The 24,364-nt window shown below is 39.1% G+C and overlaps 1 protein-coding gene across 1 annotated transcript; it reads left to right on the top strand.

Moving 5' to 3' along the window:
* The first annotated feature begins 6,795 nt into the window (after positions 1-6,795).
* On the top strand, positions 6,796-24,341 carry nxf1b (nuclear RNA export factor 1b). The gene is made up of 21 exons (XM_083563600.1): positions 6,796-7,110; positions 8,679-8,898; positions 8,991-9,177; positions 9,281-9,364; positions 9,536-9,640; positions 9,756-9,836; positions 9,952-10,021; positions 10,608-10,696; positions 10,796-10,903; positions 10,984-11,093; positions 14,545-14,581; positions 15,222-15,293; positions 16,144-16,199; positions 16,285-16,392; positions 21,618-21,676; positions 21,790-21,905; positions 21,989-22,031; positions 22,129-22,201; positions 22,293-22,475; positions 23,886-23,946; positions 24,031-24,341. Exons 1-21 carry the CDS (start codon positions 7,077-7,079, stop codon positions 24,067-24,069), a joined length of 1,935 nt encoding a protein of 644 aa, XP_083419726.1. The 5' UTR covers positions 6,796-7,076; the 3' UTR covers positions 24,070-24,341.
* The last annotated feature ends 23 nt before the right edge of the window (positions 24,342-24,364 follow it).

The raw sequence follows: 24,364 nt of genomic DNA, 5'->3' as shown, positions 1-24,364 counted from the left end.
GTATTAAGGAGAGGATGACCAGGGCCATGTATTGCGAGATTTTGGGGAACAACCTCCTTCCCTCAGTTAGAGCATTGAAGATGGGTCGAGGCTGGGTCTTCCAACATGACAATGACCCGAAGCACACAGCCAGGATAACCAAGGAGTGGCTCTGTAAGAAGCATATCAAGGTTCTGGCATGGCCTAGCCAGTCTCCAGACCTAAACCCAATAGAGAATCTTTGGAGGGAGCTCAAACTCCGTGTTTCTAAGCGACAGGCCAGAAACCTGACTGATCTAGAGAAGATCTGTGTGGAGGAGTGGGCCAAAATCCCTCCTGCAGTGTGTGCAAACCTGGTGAAAAACTACAGGAAACGTTTGACCTCTGTAATTGCAAACAAAGGCTCCTGTACCAAATATTAACATTGACTTTCTCAGGTGTTCAAATACTTATTTGCAGCTGTATCATACAAATAAATAGTTTAAAAATCATACGTTGTGATTTCTGGATTTTTTTTTTAGATTATGTCTCTCACAGTGGACATGCACCTAGGATGACAATTTCAGACCCCTCCATGATTTCTAAGTGGGAGAACTTGCAAAATAGCAGCGTGTTCAAATACTTATTTTCCTCACTGTAGATAGATAGATAGATAGACAAATTCATACCGACTGATAGATAGATAGATAGATAGATAGATAGATAGATAGATAGATAGATAGATAGATAGATAGATAGATAGACAAATTCATACAGACTGATTGATAGATAGATAGATAGATAGATAGATAGATAGATAGATAGATAGATAGATAGATAGATAGATAGATAGATAGATAGATAGATAGACAAATTCATACAGACTGATAGATAGATAGATAGATAGATAGATAGATAGATAGATAGATAGATAGATAGATAGATAGATAGATAGATAGACAAGTTCATACAGACTGATAGACTGATAAACTGATAGATAGATAAACTGATAGATAGATAGATAGATAGATAGATAGATAGATAGATAGATAGATAGATAGATAGATAGATAGATAGATAGATAGATAGACAAATTCATACAGACTGATGATAGATAGATAGATAGATAGATAGATAGATAGATAGATAGATAGATAGATAGATAGATAGATAGATAGATAGACAAATTCATACAGACTGATGATAGATAGATAGATAGATAGATAGATAGATAGATAGATAGATAGATAGATAGATAGATAGATAGATAGATAGATAGATAGATAGATAGATAGATAGACAAATTCATACAGACTGATGATAGATAGATAGATAGATAGATAGATAGATAGATAGATAGATAGATAGATAGATAGATAGATAGATAGATAGATAGATAGATAGATAGATAGATAGATAGATGATAGACAAATTCATACAGACTGATAGATAGATAGATAGATAGATAGATAGATAGATAGATAGATAGATAGATAGATAGATAGATAGATAGATAGATAGATAGACAAATTCATACAGACTGATAGATAGATAGATAGATAGATAGATAGATAGATAGATAGATAGATAGATAGATAGATAGATAGATAGACAAATTCATACAGACTGATAGATAGATAGATAGATAGATAGATAGATAGATAGATAGATAGATAGATAGATAGATAGATAGATAGATAGATAGATAGATAGATAGATAGATAGACAAATTCATACAGACTGATAGATAGATAGATAGATAGATAGATAGATAGATAGATAGATAGATAGATAGATAGATAGATAGATAGATAGATAGATAGATAGATAGACACATTTATACACACTGATAGATAGATAGATAGATAGATAGATAGATAGATAGATAGATAGATAGATAGATAGATAGATAGATAGATAGATAGATAGATAGATAGACAAATTCTTACAGACTGATAGCTAGATAGATAGATAGATAGATAGATAGATAGATAGATAGATAGATAGATAGATAGATAGATAGATAGATAGATAGATAGATAGATAGACAAATTTATACAGACTGATAGATAGATAGATAGATAGATAGATAGATAGATAGATAGATAGATAGATAGATAGATAGATAGATAGATGTGCAAACTCACAAGTGCAGATAAATATGCAAATATATACAGTATGTAATAAGTATATGTACGGCAAAATAAATATAAAGGCTATGGTAGTGTAAAAATTTAAACACATACAGAAAACATTTGCAAGAATATATCCAGATGAATTTTGTGTAAATTTGTAGAAATACAAATTAAGTGTGAGTACATGTACTGTACAGTATTAACATTTTACTTCAATTTATAATAAAAAAAAACAATTCCTTATATGTTTTTTGGTCTATCGTGGTATCTGCGCGAGACCGGAACAATCAAAAAACAAAAGAGTTATGTGGCAAATGCAATTCCGCAATAAACCGGGGATGTGAGATCCAAACCGCGCTAAAGCATGGAATTAATGTGTATATAAATAAATATAGTGAGTGGTGGCTCCAGCGGTTAAGGCGCTGGGTTGCCGATCGGAAGGTCTGGGGTTCAAGCCCCGGTATCGCCAGGCTGCCACTCTTGGGCCCTTGAGCAAGGCCCTTAACCCTCTATGCTCTGGGGGTCCCTTACGAGGGAAATATCAAGGTCCGTGACGTCGGCGTGACGTGGGGCCGCCTTCCCGTGGGCTCACCACCTGCAGGAGGGACCGTAAGGGATGGTGCTGTGAGGATTGGGCAGCAGTCGAAGGCGGGGGCCTGCTTAGACTGCTGCCCCCGTGACCCGAATTACGGATAAGCGGGAGAAAATAAATGAAAAAAAGGATGAATGAATATATATATATATATATATATATATATATAAAATGACTTTAACACACTTTAACAGGTACACATGGACATCTCATAAAACATGATCATCTATCAGCATTGTAACACCACAATGTATAAACTCCTGTACATCCAGGTCATGAGCTTGAGTTTGTGTTCACATCAAACAACAGAATCTGTTAAAACTGTTCCAGAAAGGTTGATTTGACTATTTTCAAATTGCAGATTTTATGAAGTGCATCATTCCTGCATTATTTAGGTCAATTTCTAATCTCCTTTTACATTAGTACTTGATAAAAAAAAGTATTCAAGTGTGTACTGTATTTTAGGATCAGAAGTAAAAGAAGTGAACTATAAGAACTCTATGTGAATATGGACAGAATTTTCTATAGTTATAGACACACAATGAGAGAATATTCACTACACACACACACACACACACACACACACACGCACACACACACACACACACACACACACACACACACACAACAGAACCATGGGGTTACATTTTTGGTCTCACAACAGGTTTTTACATAACTACATAACAATTTATGTAGTCACTTCATAAGTAGTGAGGAACGACATGTTTCGGAGTAAAACTAAGACGTTCCGCTTGGAAATGTACTGAAGTCAAATTTTTCAATGTAAAAATACTGAGAAGTACAAAAACTAGAAAACAAAATTGTATGAAGTAAAAATTCAAGAAAAAATACAATGCGTACATCCTGAAAGCCCTTTGAAAGCCCTTTGTTACACCCCACTGACACTATAGACTCCTTTTAAAACCACTAAACAAATATCGATATTCACCATATCGATATTTACATGGTTTAAAATTTAACTTTAAAAATTTAAGCAAAGCAACCACGATACATGTGTACGTTTCTGTCACTGCTCACGATAATTCCCGTTAGTTCACATGGAAGGAAATAGAGTTGACAACAGCCAATGATATAAGTGAAGGACTAAAATAAACCACAGTAATGTGTGGAAAGTTGCCAATTAAAAGTGGATTTTTGTTGCATGTAGGCAGTAGATTGTATCTCCTTGGCCTTTACAATAATACCTCATTTGTTTTGCTGAAACTACGGCAACCATTTCCCTTGTCTCATAAGAATACTACCGGGATGATTTACGGCTGTGGTTCTCGGACTGTTTTGGTTACAACTTGTCCTTTCGATGACCTTCGAAAGCCGGGGTCATTTTTTCACAAAAGATTGTAATTTTAGGCAACTGTAATTGAGAGGAAATGAAGGATGTGGTTTTATGCCTGTGAAAGAGAACAACAGATATTTAAGAATATAAGATATACAACACATACAAAAAAAAGCTATAAACCAAGCTGGAGATAATGCATGTAAAAGGACAATGGTTGTTAGGAATGTGTGTAGGCCAACAAAATTGAATTGAGGCTTTTGGTCAGAAATAAATCTATCCGTCACGTGTGTGAAACTTTACTTTCCTAAACGACACTTCTGTAAATAATATTCACCTCATCATATTATTGTGATGAATTACACATTGTCCACATTTGTTTAGAACAGTACATCTTCCTCAGTTTTCTGTCAAGACACTTATCCAGATAGCGTGTAAGGAGAGTGGATGTAAATCTCACGTAACAGTAAGCGGAAAGAACGGAGATGTAAGCATAAACATCCTTCAGATCTACTGTCTCAGTGAAGTGTTTTTTTATCGTATGGGAACATCTAGAAACCTTGGCTCGTTTTAGCAAACAGACGTGCCAGTTGTGTCACACATTTGGACGGCTTATATGATTAAAAATTGGTATTCACTTAAGATAACATCTGATAACACTATCCTTCCTGTCAGCTTGATTCCGAACTTCTCGTCAACACGATGTTTCTGCCAGCAGAATCGTCTATTAACAGATGTTTTTTGGCTTTTCTCACCATTCTGTACACTCTTCTGCATTTATGGTGATTAAGAGTACAGCTGTTTTTTATGAAACTGGTTAGAACGTGTAAATGTTATACATTATCATCTAATTAATTATCTTTTTTTAATATTTTAATTAAAATACATTATATTGTTCACGTGCATTTACGTGCAATTGTTTTGCATTATAATTCGGCAGGTTTTTTCTTATAGTGCTCTTATACACTGGAATATATAAGGAACTGAGAGTCTATAAAAATGGCTTATTTATAGTTTACATAAAATTTGTGATTTGTAAATTATTTTGGTTATTACTTTTGAAAAAACATTAAAAAAAAACAATGTTTTTGAATAACAGTCAATTTTTCAATTTACCATAATGGCTAATTATACTGTTATATTTGATTGTTTTATGAAATATAAGGGGATTTTCATTTTTTGCATGTTCTTCACAGCAAAGGGAAATTATTTCTCCACATATCCAAGTGATGTTGGGAAGCTGCTGATACAGCACCCCTGGAGCACAAAGGGTTAAGGGCCTTGCTCAAGGGCCTAAAATTGGTAGCTTGGCGATACTGGGGCTTAAACCCCCGACCTTCTGATCAGTAACCAAGAGCCTTAATCAATGAGCTACCACTTCCCCTAGCAAATAATGTAAATAAAGACTTATTCAAAATTTATTCTTTTTTCTTCTTCTTATAGCTGCTCCCGTTAAGGTTCGCCACAGCGGATCATCCGTCTCCATACCACTCTGTCCTTTAAATCAGCCTCTTTCAAACTAACCATCCGCTTACTGTTATTAAAGTGGGGGAGTGGTGGCTCCAGCGGTTAAGGCACTTAAGCGGTTAAGGTATTGCCGGGGCTCGAACTCTTGGGCTCTTGGGCTGCCACTCTTGGGCTCTTGGGCCCTTGAGCAAGGCTCTTAACCCTCTATGCTCCGGGGGGTCCCTTACAAGGGAAATATCAAGGTCGGAGTGACGTGGGGCCACCTTTTCCGTGGGCTCACCACCTGCAGGAGGGACTGTAAGGGACGGTGCTGTGAGGATTGGGCAGCGGTCAAAGGCGGGGGCCTGCTTAGACCGCTGCCCCTGCAACCCGAATTACGGATAAGCGGGAGAAAATGAATGAATGAATGAATGAATGTACTATTAATTCATTTCTATTAGACTTTTAATGTCTAAAAAAGGAATTATTTTTTATTTCATTCATTTTATTTTTTTCTATTTTATCAATAGGTTACTGAACTGAGGTCAGTAAGGGGAATCTCCAGTGCAGCTAAAAAGGCTCATTTCAAACACGTATATTATAAGGATATCAATTTTGTATGTATCTTATGTCTACAATTAGACAAGGAGTTGTTTGGTTCTTAGTTTTGATCAATTGTGCCCAATGATGTGAATGTAATTGTGCAATATATGCATTTAGGGTGATGTTTTTACATGAAAGCGAGGTCTCAGAAATGTATCCAGATTTGTGGACTGCTCTGAAAATATGTTTTACTCATCCAGTGATGGTAGCTGAAGTAGAGAGGAGCTTTTCAAAACGTGGTTCACTCAGGGCTATAACCACCATTGCCGATTGGTGGAATCTACTTAGCACAAACATACAGTTCAGCGTTAGCTCAATATCAAGAAGAACATTTTGGATGGAAGGAACTCCTGACTCTAACTTGCCACAACACCCGTGGCCTATTTTGCGAGATTTTTTGAAGTCGTTGAAAAGAGGGTTTTGGACTCATGATACTTTATTAGATATCAATCAGTGTTTAACTCATTAATATCAATTCTATTAATAGACTAATGTGCTAAAAGTAACATTCTCTCTCTTTATGTCTCTTCACATAAACTGAGCTGATTAAGCAAAGAGTCTTGGGATAAAAATGCTTCGTCCACCACTGGTGACAAGTAAAAAAAACAAACAAAAAAACCCCACTTCTGCATACTTTATAATAAAGATGATTCTAATTCTAATGTTTCATCAGCCATAACGTGGCTGTCGTTTGCAGTGTACCCGCGCCGTCAACAGATGTCGCCACAAACGAGATGTTCGCCTGAAACACCGGCGGGTGAAGCGTAGAAGAAGAAACGGCGCGCGCTTGCGCACTAAAGCGTTGCGTCGTCCAAAAGGGGATGAAAAAAATAGGTTGTAGAAAACGAAGCAACGGGTTTTCCTGTTAGCTAGCCTCACTCAGGGGTTAGCGCCGTCCTCGGGTCTCGTTCGACGTCGTTTATCTGCTTTCGTACGGGGTTAAAGTAATACACACGACGACCCCAGAAAAAAAAAAGAGAGAGAGAAAGAGAGCGAGATAGAGAGCGAGCGCGAGCTGTTCGCGAGTTTGGGTCGTTTTAAAGGCAAAATGGCGACAGCAGATGACTCCCGATTCTACAGCGGTGAGTGAGGCCTGCTCAACGGTGTCTAAACTTCGGAAAAGATTATGGGGAGAAAAAAAAATAAATAAACAGTGCATCGTCTTAATTTTTAATCCGAATTAATATTTTTTTGGGGAAAAAAAAACCTCTCGCGCTGCAGCTAGTGGCTGTGTTGTTAGCTTAGCTAGGTCTTACCACGCACGAGACGCTAGCATGAAAGTGCGAGCTGAGAGTTAGCCGCCGAACTGTTGCTCGAGAAACCTGAAGCATCTCAGGGGTTTAACTCAAGAACCGAACAGGACGTTTTAAATCCAGTCTCGGAGTGTAATTTAAACTGAACAAGTTTGCTTATTCAGCTATCAATAGACAATAGTTTTCTATTGTATGGCCTCAGTGCAAATTGCACAAGATCCTACCCACACAGGAGTGCAAGTTATTATAGCTCAATAGAGATTTATTAACAATGTATAGTACATGCACAGAAGTTTAACATCTGCCCAGAAGTGCAAAAACAAGTGTAGATAAAATTTTTAGATATACATACAACAATTAAATGTAGAGGTTATGGGCAGTGAAAGATGTGCAGAAGCTGTAGATTAAGTACATTAAGAACAAGTGTTTATCTGTGGAGAAATCTTGGTATATATATAAAAATAAATGTGCAATGTGATGACTGTACTACCCTTATTCCCAGTGTATAATCAAATGATATATAGATATGTAGAAGATAGGAGGCTAGAATATCCTATGAATATACAATTATTTACAGTACTGATCCAAAGATACTGTTGTACAATGCAATAGACGATAAAAAATCTTTTTTTTTAAATCCCGAACTTTAGTGATATACGTGTAAGTTCAGATACAGAACGCTTGTTTTGCTTCACTGGGCCTCGTGTCAGTCAGTGGAGTCTATGAGGCAGATATCATGAGCAGGAAGATGGGAGAGGGTAGTGCAAGAGGTAATTTCCTCTCATTTAGACTCTGCCATAGTCGATTGCAGGTCAGATTTTTTGCATACATACAATAGAAGCAAAAAAAAAAAAAAAAAGAGACTAGTTTTCATGTGTACTGCTAAAAATATCCAGAGGTTAAGTCAATGCTGTACAGTAGAGTATAACAGTGAAACAGACCCCACCCCAAACGTCCCCCAGGACCAGGGTGTTATGGCATCAGTTAACAAAAAGTAATGCAAAACTACACAAAATGAATTCCCCATAAGACAGTAAATGCAGTGGCACTGCAGCACCGACCAGTTGATTGATTTGTGTGACAACTATGTATATATTATATAAATAAAAAATTGTGTGGAAATGTACATCAATTTTGCATGCAACCATGAGGAGGCAGATGGAATGCAGTATTAAATGAGTATGGCGAGACCGGCTCACTTTTATTACTTGTAAATAAAGCCAGTGAAAGAGTTTCATAAAACAAGAATGGAGGGTGCAGGTTGGTCAGACGGTGATACTCAGTTGTTGAAGGCCATTTTGATTAGGTGCTGAGAACATTTAAAAAAATCAGTACGCCGTAAAAAAGTGTTGATGGTGATTGTGGCCAACAAGGTGACAAAATTATTTGTCGTTCAGAACATGATGACCGTGTCGGACCTAAGCATCGCAGGAAGGGCAGAGGACCTTTTAGAGCACCTCTGTACAGCGATCAGATCTCGAAGCCGAGACATCGTGGAGGTCAAGGAGGAGGAGGAGGAGGAGGTGGAGGTGCTGGTCCCAGATCCAGATTTGATGATGATGATGGCGACATCGCAATGGCTGATGACTCTCATGATGGAGGATTGCAGCGAAGATTGTAAGACTTGTTTGGCATTATTTCCTCACAGTAAGTTGTTTTGCTGATGCTTCTAACATGAGACTGAATTTTATACGCTTTTATTTGTGTAGTAATCCTTATGGGCGACCCCAAAATCGACGGAATGGCCGAAGAGGTGGAAAGGATGCGAGAGGAGATGGAGGCAACCACAGGGGGCGAGGGAATAGAGGAGGGGGAGGGGGAGGAGGAGGAGGAGGTGGCAGTTTAGACGGAGTTGATGGAGGTGGTGGAGGGCGTAAGAATTGGTTCAGGATGACTGTGAGTACTTTATGATCTGCTTTGACCTAAACTTTGTGGCTTGAAATTAAAAAAATATTGTGTTAACCTGATAATTCTTTTTTCTTTGTCTGTTTTTCTTCAGATTCCCCATGGGAAAAAATATGAGAAACAGTGGCTTCTGTCTGCATTACAGAACATCTGCACAGTGCCATTTCATGCAATACAGGTAAGCAAAATATTGCCAATCAGAATGTAGCAGTATTCTTCAATTCTCCGTGGTGTTGATTGAGCAAAATATTGGATTTACATGTAGTATTTGAAATGCAATGAAAACGTGCTGAGGCTTTTTTGTGTTTGTGCAATTAATATATATATTAATATATTATTCATCGTTCAGTACCATATAGATGGAAACCGAGCACAGTTCTACATCGACGATTCTTCGACAGCGTATGCTTTGTCCAAAGTGTCGAGAAAAATCACAGACAAAGATGGATATAAGGTGCAGTGTTAAAGTACATTTGCTGATAGCTGCAACATTTTAACGATTTATTTTACCACATTGTTTAATATCTTAAAATTTTAAACGTGATCGTGTTTTTCTTGCGGCAAAACAGGTTACAGTCTTGCTGAATCAGTGCCAGCCTCCAAGCTTACCTCAACAAGATCTGAAAATAGAGGACCTGGAGCATTTAAAGGTAAGAACCTGAATTTTGACTCGGATTTGTTTTTATGTTTTTCACAATGTTTCTGCAGTAGTTGAGGTTGGTGATTGATTTGTTGCATTGAAACTTTTTTCCTTATTTATTACAGCAGTGCATGTCCAAGCGCTTTGACGGTTCGCAACAGGCCCTTGATTTGAACAACATCAGGGTTGACCCAGGTATGTTACTTTACAAAGTATTAACATATTACTAATATTAACATATTAATTAAACACTCAGCACATTATTTCTTGTTACTTGGCTTTCATTCAAATTTATTTGTTACATATACATTCTTACAAAATGACAAAGGAAAGGGTATGAATATGACGTCAAAAAAGTGTGTTATTGTCACAAGTGTTTGCTTACTTTTGTGATTACAGAAAAAGGTAAAAGGGAAATGGTTACGATGATTGAAGTGTAAAACTGTACTTAGCATCGTATTTAGCCCTTTTATTTTGTGGTAACATTTCACACATCCAGAAAGAAAAGTGCAGGAAAAAAAAAAAAAACTTACAATATTACGATTCTCTCCAACAAATGAGACAAGGATCGGTCTTGAGAGCACTCGAGTGTTCCAGCCAAGTCTGAAAACACCCCTAGAAGAACAAAACCAGCCTTTTGTGAAACTAGTTCCACTGGAATATCTGGCTGTTGCTAAATATAGTTGGATTATGACTGTGACTTGGCCCAGTTTGCAGCATAAGATGAGAAAGGCAGAAAATGTATTCATTTGATGTTACTTTGTTTTTGTGCTCTTTTCAGATTTGGTTTCTTTGAACATTGATGTGGCTCTTAGCAGGAAAAACTCCATGCAGGCAGTTATCAAGATCATTGAGGAGAACATCCCCGAGGTAAAGAAAAGGATCTGTTCTCTAACATTTCTTGCATTAAAGGAAGTATTTGATGTATGCTGACGAATGCATGGAAAAATTTCATCTTCCTCTTCACAGCTGATTTGTTTAAACCTAAGCAACAACAGATTGTACAAGCTTGATGACCTTTCTGACCTTGTTGGCAAAGTCCCGAATCTAAAGATTCTGAATCTCTCGCACAATGAGGTAAGTGGTATTTTTTTATTTCTACAAATAGATTCGTTCAGTCTTTTTGGTTCACTTGGTTACTCCATTGGTCTCTGCAGATAAGGTCTGAGAGAGAGTTGGACAAGCTGAAGGGGCTGAGGCTGGTGGAGCTGTCACTGCAGAGGAACCCTCTGTGCGATCACTTTAACGACCAGGCCGACTACATTAGGTCAGTTTTTACTCCAACTTGTAATGAAAGAAAATGTGAAAAAGGGTGAATGAGCGTGTATTGGGTGGGTCAATGTCCGTGTGTGTGTGTGTGTGTCTGTATACATCATATACATCTTCTACCTGGAGGTCAACAAACCCTTTCAGGCAGTGCTGAATTGAAAGAAAGGTGGCTTGTGTTGTGTAGAAAGTAAAGGAAATAGTGTTCATCAGTGCACTAAGCGTGCCTGAGGTAGCAGTGAGAAATATGACTGTCATCCTTCTTTTGATTATGCAAGTAGTAAAACCTGACGTTTTATAGCTTGGTTCGTCTTATACCATAGCAACTTGCCTTGTTTGTTTGTTTATTTATTTATTAAACAATGTCATTGTTATACTTAATGTTATGGAGGTTTGTTTCTACTTTTTTTTTTTTTTTTCTTTCTGAATATTATAGCAGCTGTAAGCCGTCATTCTGCCACCAGCATCTTTTCTTTAATTTTCTAGCAAGAAAAACAAAAAACAAACCATTTGTTCAACCATTTAGATTCAAGAATCGAGCAGCTCTGTATTATAAGTCACAATAGACTTTTTGCGCATGTGGTGTGTATTGTCAGTACTGCATGACTAGCTGCAAAGTGGTACCCGGAACTCGCGGGGTTACGTGGTTAGACCCCCACAAGTTCCAAAAAATTGTACGCACTCCCACAGCCCCTATGGTACTTTAGTAAATTCATCTAGACATTACGCCAGTAAGTTGGTTAATTTCTTATGCATACTCAACAAAAAATGTGAAGTAATGGACATGCTTTATTTATCACTTAAAATGAACAATTCATTAGTGTTTTTAAAAAAAAAAGGATGAAATTTGTTAGTGAAAACATAGTTTAAAATGTTATTCCTGAACATCCAGTCCCGCTGCGGATTCCCGCGAATTTTAAGATAATTCGTAAGCTTGTTGTTAGTGCCGTGAATTATCGGCGGTTGACTGTATTTCTTTAAAAAATAAAACCAAAAAAAAGACCAGAGAGGTTTTTATGTAGTGAATTCAATCCACATAGTGAAAAGCAGCTGACTGATTATAAGCCAGTAATTACACAGTTATAATATTCCTATTACAGTTACAAATGCTCACAAATTCATCATGCTCTTGGTAACTCTTGGGCAAACACAAAAATCCGCAACTCATATTGTTGCACCCTGAAAGCGTGTAAGGGCGTTTGATACGTTTCTATCTAGTGCTAGTGTATAAAACCACACTGTAGATGCGACACAAAAACCACAAAGCTCACATGTCAGACTAAGGCTTGTAGTAGTGTTTGTATAGTAAAAGTTTATTAGAGGGGAAAAAAAGTAAAGCAGTATAAAGCCTCATGCGCATCTCTTTTCCATCTCCTTTTAATCCCTTTTGCAGTTTCAGTTCTTTGTTCCCTCTGTATTTTTTGCCTGCAGTGCTGCTGAAACTTTTTTGTTTTTTTTTTACAGAGTACTGCTCATAGTTGGTTTTGTATTGTTGGTTAAAAAGGTTAGTTTAGTGAAAGACTAGTTATGCCTAGGCATTTATTTTGTTTTGGCTTATTCTTGACTCAATTTGAGGGAGAGAAAAAAAAACCAGTGCCATTTAACCACTCAATGCCCAATGTCTCTTAACCCTGCGAGAGCGTCGGGCCTAAGCTGACTCTAGAAGAGAAGGCAATGCATGTGTGGAAAGTTTTACGCACACTGAAGTGCTCTTGATTTATCAACAACTCTGTAATGGTGCAACCTCCATCCCCTCCAACCCGCATTTATACACGGTTGAGCTTAGGTCTCACCTTAAGGTTGCTGATTGGCCAGTGACGAGGGCTGGTTAGCCAACGACGGGTAAGATCCCACCATAAACTCGGGACAACCTAAGGCAGGCACAGTCGCAAAGCTGGCCACAGCACACAACATAGAGCAAACCAAGAAGATGTCCTACGAGAAGAGATGATGGTGATGTTGATTGCTAACACTGCACTGAAGAGAGCTGTCGGGTGGAGGAGGAAACCAAGTGAGGATTTAAGAAATTTCTTCAAGCCAAGCAAATCTCAGCAATGCTGAAAGCCTTAAAACTCCAGTGGGAGGTTTGTTGCTCAAAGCTGGAACTCCACGTCCATTGTGCATGGACATTAATGTGAACCATTTAAGCAAAGCAAATGCTCTCTTGGCTCTTATGAAACCGTGGAACACTGGAATGTGGGCTCTGTGGCCATATTCTCATCTCAATTTAAGAGAAAACAAACTGGAAAAAAAAATCCTGAATACCCAAAAACATAAAATTAGATCTAGCTGGCTAGGAGCGTTAAAAATCTAGCTTCGATCTTTTTTCTTTCTTTGTGAATGAAAACCCAGCTATTTTTAATTGCAGTGGCTGGGTCCAAGACTCTTAGGTTTTACGATTTAGGATAATTGATATGTTTATAGCTGCGTCGCCAGATGATGATGAGCAGTCGCAGTATTCTGTATTAAAAGCACAGGGTTCAGCTTCATTGCTGCAAATGGTTTCCTTACTTTAAAACCCAGTCTGTGTTTTATGTTGTTTATTTATTTACTTTGTTTGTTTGTTTGTTTTCCCCATCTCCCTCTCTCCTCACTTTTCTTGTAAAAAATCTCTATTCTTTTCAATTGCTTTTTCTCTCCAGCTTGGATAATGTGCTCTATAGGAAAATTATATCATAGTATTCTGTGTAAATGCAGTCTATTTTACCAGCTTGATTGCAGAACGACTCATTTACAACAATAACTGAATTTTTAATCGATCGTAGAGCTGCTTCATCAACTACCTTGACTGTTAAATAACCTCACAGAGATTAAGCATCTGAAAATACCGTTACCTAGTTATGGCATGTCGATCTGAACTCACCACGGCCCCCCTGAGAGACCTCGGTCCACTCGCACTGTGCCTGAAAGTACTCACCCTGTCCACCACCTCTACCCCACACACTCCCCTTCCCCCATCCCTACCCCCCCCCCAGAGCCTGTGTGTCAGTGTGTTTCCGGCGCATAGGGGGCTGATGGTGAGTATTGTTGAGGGGTAAGTACTACATTCCTGTTGGGATAGGGGAACACACAAGCTCTATGAATACTGTTATTGCAAATGAATTGTGGCTTAAAGCTTCGCTGTGTCTTGGTGATGGATGTTGCTCACACTGCAACAAGAAATCCACAACTGTTCGACGATTGTGTGATGTTTGGCTGTGTTAAATATACCTTACGGAAAACAGATTGCATACGTAAGAAGCTCATGAATTTTGTAGAGCCTCATGTTTTATTTCATATATAATCCCCTATTTAATTTTTAATGCCCAGTGCTAAAGTGTCCTCATTTCATGTGTTTGGGGGTGACTGTCTCATTGCTGTATGTGGCCAGTGGGGGGAAATATCTGCTGTCTAGTTTCTTGTCAAATAACACCAAATTTCTCTTGCCTTCTGTCTTTATGGTTGTTGGACAGTGCCATACGGGAGAGGTTCCCCAGACTGCTCAAACTGGTAGGCTCTGCACATCATTGATTTAATCAGGTGTATATGACACCATCAGCGGTTCCCTTTTAATCTCAATTTAGAGTAGCTACTGACACAGAAGGTGCATTTCGGCCTGGTTCAGGGTGTTTTCATGGAACTTGTATTTTCTGTGGTAGATTTTCTACTGAATATATTACTGAATGATGATGAACAGATGATAAGAGAAGACTACCTCAGGTTTACAAGCTTTCTGTGGCTATTCCTAGGTGGATATTCCTAGTGTATATATTTATAACCATAAAAAAAAAGGTATTATAGATTTAACAAGCTAATATATCGGTATTTTGACTGATCTTAAGCAGATACTGGTATTTGCAAAAGTACAAAATGTTGCTCTTTGAGTTTGCAGAGAAGGAATACATTTTTTTTTTATTTTTCTTCACTTGCCCATGCACCGTGTAGTATTCGTTCAGGACCTTTTTTGGAATTTTTTCGTTCCTAATACAAAGATTTCTGAATTCCAGTGGAAATGCACCTTCTTGGATTAGATTTCGGTGTGGCTTTTTTTTTTTGTACTTCACGTCAATTAATTCTTTTCTTTTTTTTTTTACTAAACAAATAGTGCACAGACAGTATTAAATCGTTCCTTTTCATCTCTTTACTACAGGATGGACACGATCTTCCCCCTCCTATTGGTTTTGACCTAGAGGTTGCTCCAGCTGTTCTTCCTCCATGCAAGGTAACATGCCTAATAATGTTATCTTACACTAATGTTCATAAATTCAGCAGCAGACTACTGAAATATAGTTAACATGTTCAATCCTTTTAATGGATTGTACAGCAGGGGTCCTCAACCACCCTGCCCTGGACTGGTACCGGGTCATTTCGCTATTTGGCTGCACAGAAACTATTTAAAAATCTGATTTTTATTTTATTGACCTTTTTTTTAGTCTGCAGGTTGTTTTATTTAAAGAAAATAAAATAATTTCGAACTTTGCCAAATAATTACTGTACTTGTTTCAGTCACAGTTTTTTCTATGCATCAATAAATTCAACTCACTGATTCTGCCTTATTTCCATTTTATATATATATATATATATATATATATATATATATATATATATATATATATATATATATATATATATATATATATATATACCATTAAAATGCATGATGGAAGTACTGAAATTTCCTAGTCCACACAAGAAACAAAAAGTACAAAATTATATAAAAGTATTTTAAGATTACAGTTTACATATATTCTGAACATAAAACTTCATATCAGCTTCCAAAATGATTTCTTCAGTCATATATTTTAGCTTGTTAATGAGAGACGAGTTTGTTGACCTTATTACTCCACTAGGAGGCAGAATAGAGCAATAGTCCGTATCTTTATTTTTAACCTTGTGGATCATCTCTGAGGCAATTCATTTAAAAAGAAAATGGTTCCTAAGTGTTGGTTTGTCACCATGATTTAGAACTTCAACCAGGCCGGTTCCAGCCTGCCGGTTGTTTGACTCATCTCCATTAGCCTGTTAGTTTATTTGTTAAATTGTGAACTAATGTGAATATTGTTCAAATCTAGCCCAGTTACTTTGGCTCAGAAGAACTGAAGAGCCTCATCACCTGCTTCCTGCAACAGTATGTTACTCTCTCTATCATGAATATAAAGGTTGTATTTATGAAAATAAAGCAGTGATGCTGACACACGGTTCTTTTGTTTAAGGTATTATGCAATATACGACTCGGCAGACAGACAGCCTCTGCTCGATGCATATCATGATGGAGCAGCGTTCTCGCTTATTGTTCCGTTCTCCGCACAGAACCCTTCCAGGTTGGGTATATCCTCTTTTTTATTTATTTATTATTTTTTTTATTTTAAAAACCTGCCTTTTAACTGTATTCTGGCTTACACCTATAGCATGCATACCATATTGTGTCTGATGTGCTATTAGGGACTCATATGGGTGACTCATGGGGTGACATGGATGCGCCGGTGAGGTCTGCTACTGCTCCGACCACAATGGTTTTTTTTTTTTTCTCCCGTATTTATTCACACGTCTACTGTTTTCTTTACATAAGATGGCTATCATTACATATGACAGAGCCACTCTTATATCTATTGGTGTACAACCGGCTCACTTTTCACCGGACCCATGCTGGCCGAGCGAGATCCTGAGGAAGAACAAAGGACGTGACCCGTACCAGCGTCCGTGAGAGAAACAAGCCGTCGTCAGAAACGGGCTAAGGGCGCGTGCACACTGCACTCCCTTACCTAGCATCCTGTTAGCCAAAGTCCAATCTCTGGAGAACAAGCTTGATGACCTCAAGGCAAGGGTTAAGTTCCAAAAGGACATTAGAGAGAGCAACCTTCTCTGCTTCATGGAGACATGGCTGAACCCAGCTGTACTGGACCACACCATCCAGCCGGCCGAGTTTTTCCTCGGTGCACCGCGTGGACAGAACACTGTAGTCGTGGAAGTCAAGGGGAGGTGGAGTGTGTCTGATGATCAACCACTGGTGTGACAGCGTGAGCATTGATCATATTTCATGCTCCCGCACACCAAATCTGGAACTGCTGACCATCAAATGTCTCCCCTTCTATCTACTTGGGGAAAACACAGACACTGTAATATATGGGATGGGACTTACACGAGACACTAACGCTACACCAAGCACAGCTTCGGAATGCTGCGCTGTATGTGGTTGAGGATTTTAACAGTGCCAACTTCAAACGCGCACTGCCGAACTTCCAGCAGCACATCACCTGCCCCGAAAAGGACAACTGGGCGAAAAGGACACAGGACTACTGCTACACAGTGTAAGAACAGCTACAAGACGCAATCTCGCCAATCAGACCACGCTGCCATCTTCCTCATGCCTGTATTCAAAGGCTGAAGTGGGAAGCTGCGCTTCAGAGGGAGTTCAAACACTAAACTGACCAATCAGTGGCCGCTCTGCAGGACGCTTTAGATGCCGCAGACTGGGACATGTTCAGGCGCAGCTTGATAACGTCAACATGTTTACGGAAGCGGTTGTGGGATTCATCGGGAGACTAGCGGATGATACAGTACAGAAAACCACCATCAGAACGTTTTCCAACCACAAGCCATGGGTGGATAAAAGTATCCGTGATTCTCGGAGATCCCACTTTGCTGCCTACAACGTGGGACTCGCCACCGGGGACATGAACGAGTACAAGGCTGCAGCTTACAGTGTGAGTGGAGCAGTGAAGGAAGCAAAGCGGCACTACAGGAGGATACTAGAGTGACAGTTTCAACATGGTGGATCTAGGAGCCTGTGGCAGGAACTAAGAACCATCACGGACAATAAAACACCATCTTCCAGAATGGGGAATGCAGACGCTTCTCTGGCAGACGAGCTAAACATCTTTTTAAGCTCGATTTGAGGCTGCAGCAAGCCATGCTAGTGGCACAAACAGCATGCATGCTTAAAGCCAGAGAGAAAACACGCTCACCATCTCGGAGCATGACGTGAGGAGGGCATTCAGGAGAGTAAATACCAGGAGGGCAGCAGTACCAGAAGGCATCACAGGTCATATTCTGAAAGCCTGTGCTACGCAAATAGCACCGATAGTCACTGAGAGATTCAACCTCCCCCTGAAAGAGTCTGTTGTCCCCACATGCTTCAAACAGTCCACCATTGTTCCTGTCCCGAAGAAACCCCAGCCAGCCTGCCTCAACGACTACCGCCCTGTAGCCCTGACTTCAGTAGTGATGAAGTACTTTGAAAGACTGGTCAGAGACTTCATCACAACTTCATTACTGGACACATTGGATCCACTTCAGTTCACATACTGCCAGAGCCGCTCTACTGAGACGCCATTGCTCATCTCCACACAACGATGAGCCACCAGGACTGCAGAAAAGGGAATTATATGAAAATGCTGTTTGTGGACTACAGTTTAGCGTTTAACACCATAATTCCCTCCAAGATCACCTCCAAGTTGGGGGTCCTGGGACTGTGTCAGTGGATCTTCAACTTCCTGACTTCCACAAGTCGTACGGGTGGAAAGACACACCTTATCCACCCTCACCCTCAGCACTGGAGCTCCTCAGGGTTGTGTTCTGAGCTCCCTGCTGTACTCACTGTACACACATGACTGTGGCCACTTCCAACTCCACCACTATCAGGTTTGCTGACAACACTGTTGTGGTAGGCCTGATCTCCAACAACACGAGACGGAGTACCTACAGGAGATTAAAAACCTGGAGAGATGGTGCCAGAAGAGCAATCTTCTCCTGAACATCAGTAAGACGTTGATCGTGGACTTCACCCACTTAAGTGGACTTTCTACACTTTCACCATTGAGAGCGTCCTGATGGGTAGCATCACTTCCTGGTTTGGGAACAGCATCATTTAGGACAGACGAGTCCTCCAGTGGGTGGTGCAGTCAGTAGTGATGTACCATCCACACCAAGCTCCCTGACCTGCAGGAAATCTACAGCACGCGGGGCCGGACCAGGAAGATTGTGAAGGACCTCAGCCATCCCAACAATGGACTCTTTACTCTGTTACGCTCAGGGAAGTGCTTCCGCTCATTGGCAGCAAAAGGAGAGAATTAGGAGGAGCTTCTTCCCGCAGGCCCTTTGGTGTCTAAACCAGGGTGACACCCAGCAACTAGCACCTTGACTTCTCTCTCTGTCTCACTTCCTTCGCTGCACAACTATTATTTACAATTATTCACTATTAATTGCACTAGTGGAACTTTAACACTGGATTTAGCCATTCTAACTCTGGACTGGACTAGCACAGCATCACTTTATACCATTTCACTTTTACATTTTTTATACCACTTTATTGAGAATAAAAATCACACTGGGTCACTTTGTCTGACTTATGTCTGTCTGTTATACATATCCATCCATCCCTTCTGTATAATTCATGTATATATGTGTGTATATATTTATATTTGTATATATATATTTTTATATATAAAGAATATATACACTTTTGTGTGTATGTATGTGTGTGTATATATATATATATATATATATATATATATATATATATATATATATATATATATATATATATATATCACACACACACACACACACACACACACACAATTATCCACACATTTAATACTCTAGTCAGACTATATTTTAATATACTTTCATTTATTTGAACATTTTACTTTTTATTTTGTATTTCTTTCCATGTTTACAAGATAGACAGTCAAAAAAGCATTTCATTATTTCATACTCTGTATGAATGTGTATGTGACAAATAAAATTATTTCTTTTCTTTGGCTTTCGCCGCATCCCTCATCTCCTGCCTACTTTTCTCATCTTTCTGTTGATCCCAATTCTCTTTTGCCAACCTCCAACCACTTTCTCCTTATGCTGTCCTACACTTCCTCATTCCACCACCACGTCTCTTTGTCTTCCTTTCCATTTCCAGATGTCACACCAAGTACCTTTCCAGCTGTCTCCCTTATCACTGGTGCAGTAGTTGCCCAATCATCCAGCATCTCTTCACCACCACCGAGCTCCTGTCTGACCTCTTCCCTGAATCGCACACTGCTGTCTTCCTCCTGCAGTTTCCACCATCTTATTTTTCTTTCAGTCTTCACTCTCCTCTTATTTACCTCCAAAACCATCCTACAGACCACCAACCGATGCTGTCTAGCTACACTGTCCCCTGCTAACACCTTACAGTCTCCAATCTCCTTCAGGTTGCATCTCCTACATAGAACATATTCCACCTGTGTGCACCTTCCTCCACTCTTATATGTCACCACCTTCTTAAAATGTGTTCACTTCCATGTCCATCTTTTTAACAAAATCTATTACCATCTGCCCTTCCACATTCCTCTCCTTAAGGCCCCACCTACCCATCACCTCTGTTCCACCAACTCACTCCAGAATTTTTCTTTCTCCTCCATCTCATAACCCACTTGTGGAGCATAAGCACTGATGACATTTATCATTACGCCTTCAACGTCCAGCTTCATGTTCATCACCCTTACTGTACTCTTCCTTCACCCCTCTCTTTTCTCTTTCCTTCCAAGCCGTTATAGAACAGTTCAAACCCACATCCAATGTTCCTGGCCTTACTCCCTTTCCACTTGGTCTCCTGAACACAAAACACGTCTACCTTTTTTCCTCTCCATCATATCAGCTACCCCTCTTCCTTTACCAGTCATAGTACCAACATTTAAAGTGCCCAACTGAACCTCCACTCTCCTACACTTCTCCCTTTCCTGCCGCCTCTGTAGACATCTTCCTTCTCTCCTTCTCCTCCTTTGGCCAACAGTAGCCCAATTTCCAACGGTACCCTGAAAACGATACCTGTGGCGGTCGTTGGTAACCCGGGCCTCGACCGATCCTCTATAAAATTTTCTTTCGTGATCTGCATATTTTATTTGCCACGTTTTGCGCTGGATTCTGGGCACTGACTTGTGCAGGGGAAAATTTTGAATACTTTATACAGCCCTGATGCTTTAGAGATAAATGATCATTAAGCATATATAATGTGTGTATATATACACCAGTCAGGCATAACATTGACATCAAAACATTGACTGTTGAATAATACTCATCATGGCACATGTTATTGAGTGGGATTTATTATGCAGCAATTGAACATTATGTCCTCAAAGTTGACGTGTTCGAAGCAGGAAAAATGGGGAAGCATGAGGATTTGTGACGTTGTAGACGTTGTGATGTATAGACGACTGGATCAGAGCATCTCCAAAACTGCAACTTTTGTGGGATGTTTCTGGTCTGCAGTAGTCAGTATCTATCAAAAGTGCTCCAAGGAGGGACCAGTGGTAAACCGCCGACAGGGTCAAGGCTTATTGACACACATGGGAGTAAAGGCTGATCCCTGTGGTCCGATCCAACAGACGAGCTCCTGTAGCTCAAACTGCTGTAGAAGTTAATGCTGTTAATGATCAATGTTTCAGAACTGTTTTGGCAGCAAAAGGGGGACGAACACAATATTAGGCAGGTGGTCATAATGTTATGACTGATTTGGTGTATATGGTTTGTTTAAAAGCTACAGGCCAATAAATTTGTATTTCTCTTATAGAAGCAGTTTGGGAGAGTACCTGAAGGACAATCGCAACATCAAGCGAGTGAAAGACTCCAGTGAGACTTTTTATTAGTTTTTTCTAATTTTCTGCAGTTGTTTATTTACTGAACTCACATTTTTCATGTGATCATCCTGTCGTAAGTCTTATTTTATTGTTCTGGTCCTTTAGCGTCAAGGTTTCGTTTGCTAAAGCACACACGGTTGAACGTGGTCGCGTTTCTGAACGAACTGCCCAAGACCCAGCATGACATCGCTTCTTTTAATGTCGATGTCAACACCTACACTGTAAGTTTTATTTTGCGGTACTACGACGTACATTAAGTATTTTAGCATCGGTTTAGCTTTTTACCTTCTCTCCTCTTCCTCAGAATACGTTGCTGTCATTCACGGTCAGTGGAGTGTTTAAAGAAGGTATGGGTGTGATCTTTTAATATATATAAGTATCTCAAGCAATTCTGTTAGAAACCTTTGGCGGCTAAATTTTTGCATTATTCCGTGTTTTTTCCAGTTGATGGCAGCGCTCGCGACTCATACAGAGCTTTCTCTCGCGTATTCATCGCCGTGTCTCCCGGAAACGGAACGTAAGACCTTTTTTTAATTTATATATATAATATAAAATCTTTGGAGGACACCGCTACCTTATACTGTCACTGACGTATGCATTGTCTTCAGCATGTGCATTGTGAACGATGAGATGTTTGTCCGAAATGCCACGACCGAGGAGATTCGACGAGCTTTCGTCGCTCCCGCCCCGACCCCCTCCAGCAGCCCGGTTCCCACGCTGTCTTCCACCCAACAGGAAATGCTCGCTGCGTTCTCCTTGCAGTCAGGCATGAATCTGGAGTGGTCTCAGAAGTAAGATTTACAAGCTTTACACCACACCGCAATATATAGTTGATATTTAAATAGATATGAGGAGCTGGAAGCTTAGGGGGAAGAACACAATAAATAATAATTGTTGAATAAAACAAAGTCTACATTTAAACTAATCTGGATACATTTGAAAACGGTGTTTGAAGATTTGAAACTATTGAATGAGCAACCTTTAGGAAAACACAATATTTTTAACTTATCCAATGTCTATTTTTAAATTTATCCACTTTGGAGAGCGTTTTTTCAAAAAGCTACTTTGACGTCGTCTCTGTGTAGACCAGCAGTCCCCAACTTTTTTTGCGCCAAGGATTGGCTTAACGTCAGAATATTTTCACAGACCGACCTTTAAGGTGTGGCGGCTAAATACAACAAAATAAAATGATACGACCTGCATAAAAACTGGTATTTTCTAAATATAATAATAAACATGAATCCACTGTTTTTTTTTTTTTTTCATTTTGCTAGTTTGGTGGTTTCAATTTAGCGGTAATGTATTATGTGTTAGCGGCCGGACCCCTTTAAGAAGGTAGCAGATGGAGGTAAGATATGACCGAGGCATCATGACATGCATCAAGAGTGAGTCATAGACAGAAGTGGCGGAGAGAATCCGGTCATTTTCCAAAATAAAACATCGTTCAGAATCAGATAATAAACAAAATGGAAATAATGTAAGTTATGTATTTTTTCTGTGCGGCCCGGTACCAATTGACCCACGGACCGGTACCGGGGTTTGGGGACCACAGGTGTAGACGGAAGGCCAAAACGCAAAATAAAATATGCTTTTTACAAACGGATTAGTGTGGAGATGGCCAGAAGGTTTTTGTTAATGGACTTTAGTTCTGTTTTGTAGTTTCTTGGTGAATTGCATAAGAACAATCTGTTGGAACGCACTCTTAACGGAATGTTCCACCGTTCGTTTTTGCTCGTTATTGAACAGTGTCTCATGTGGATAATGTGTGGAGACCACTAGGAGGTGCTGTTGAAATATACATCACATGTTAATTTCTTGTCTTTTATTTTATTTTTTTTCGCATTAAACGGTTTTGCGTTCGCAGTCTGAGAAAAGTAGCTCTGTGTCTAAATGTAAAAATGAAACGTATAGATTTACGCTTTAGAGTTGCAGTTTTATTAAAAAGCTGTGTATCCAATGTGGTTTGGTGTTAATTTGTACGAATTGCAGTCGCTACAAACTTGAGATTGTAACATAACGCATGTTGGATTTAAAATCATTATTTCACATGTAAACTGTGGTCTTGACAATCTTTAAGGTTTATTTTCGAGTCTGGAAGAGTATTAATTTGTAATAATTTAATAAAGCCGCATGTGGGTACATGAGTAACAGCTATATCGCATTGACATCATTATGTATTCGATGATTTGCCTTTTCTTCAGGTGCTTGCAAGACAACGATTGGAATTTTGAAAAAGCCGGTCAGATTTTCACAGACCTCAAGGTGATCATTAGTCATTTGATTTCTGCTTATTGCAAAACATTGAGTTGTGATATTTACATTTACTAAGCGCTTTTCTGTTTTCAGGCCCATGGAAAAATCCCAGATGTCGCTTTCATAAAGTGAAATTGAAAAAAAAATATATATTTTTTTTAATAAAAATTGTTTTTCTCCAACAAGCTGCAGGTTGAGGCTTTGATTTGTGTTTTGTAGCTGATGTAATTATTGTTGATTTAAATGACCAGTTCAATAGATTTTTCTGGCTGATGTTCGTTCTTCCGATATTTACCAGCTACCCATGTACAAAAATGTAGAATATAAATCATTTCCGCTGTTGTAAACTTTATTCTTGAATGTTAAATGAATGTTTTGATTAAACCTTTTTTTGAAAAAGCCAATATGTTGTTGATGTGGTTCTCAT

This window comes from Silurus aristotelis, assembly GCF_946808225.1.
Source record: "Silurus aristotelis genome assembly, chromosome: 16".
In the NCBI taxonomy this organism is placed as follows: Eukaryota; Metazoa; Chordata; class Actinopteri; order Siluriformes; family Siluridae; genus Silurus; species Silurus aristotelis.
The sequence above is the reverse complement of the archived record's forward strand: the minus strand, read 5'-3'. Positions and strand labels throughout refer to the sequence as shown.

Coding starts and splice junctions, on each gene's coding strand:
- nxf1b (XM_083563600.1), top strand. CDS start 7,077: ATGGCGACAGCAGATGACTCCCGATTCTACAGCG. Junction 16,393..21,617: donor TCCGCACAGAACCCTTCCAG/GTTGGGTATATC, acceptor TTTCTCTTATAG/AAGCAGTTTGGGAGAGTACC. Junction 22,202..22,292: donor GTGTCTCCCGGAAACGGAAC/GTAAGACCTTTT, acceptor CATTGTCTTCAG/CATGTGCATTGTGAACGATG.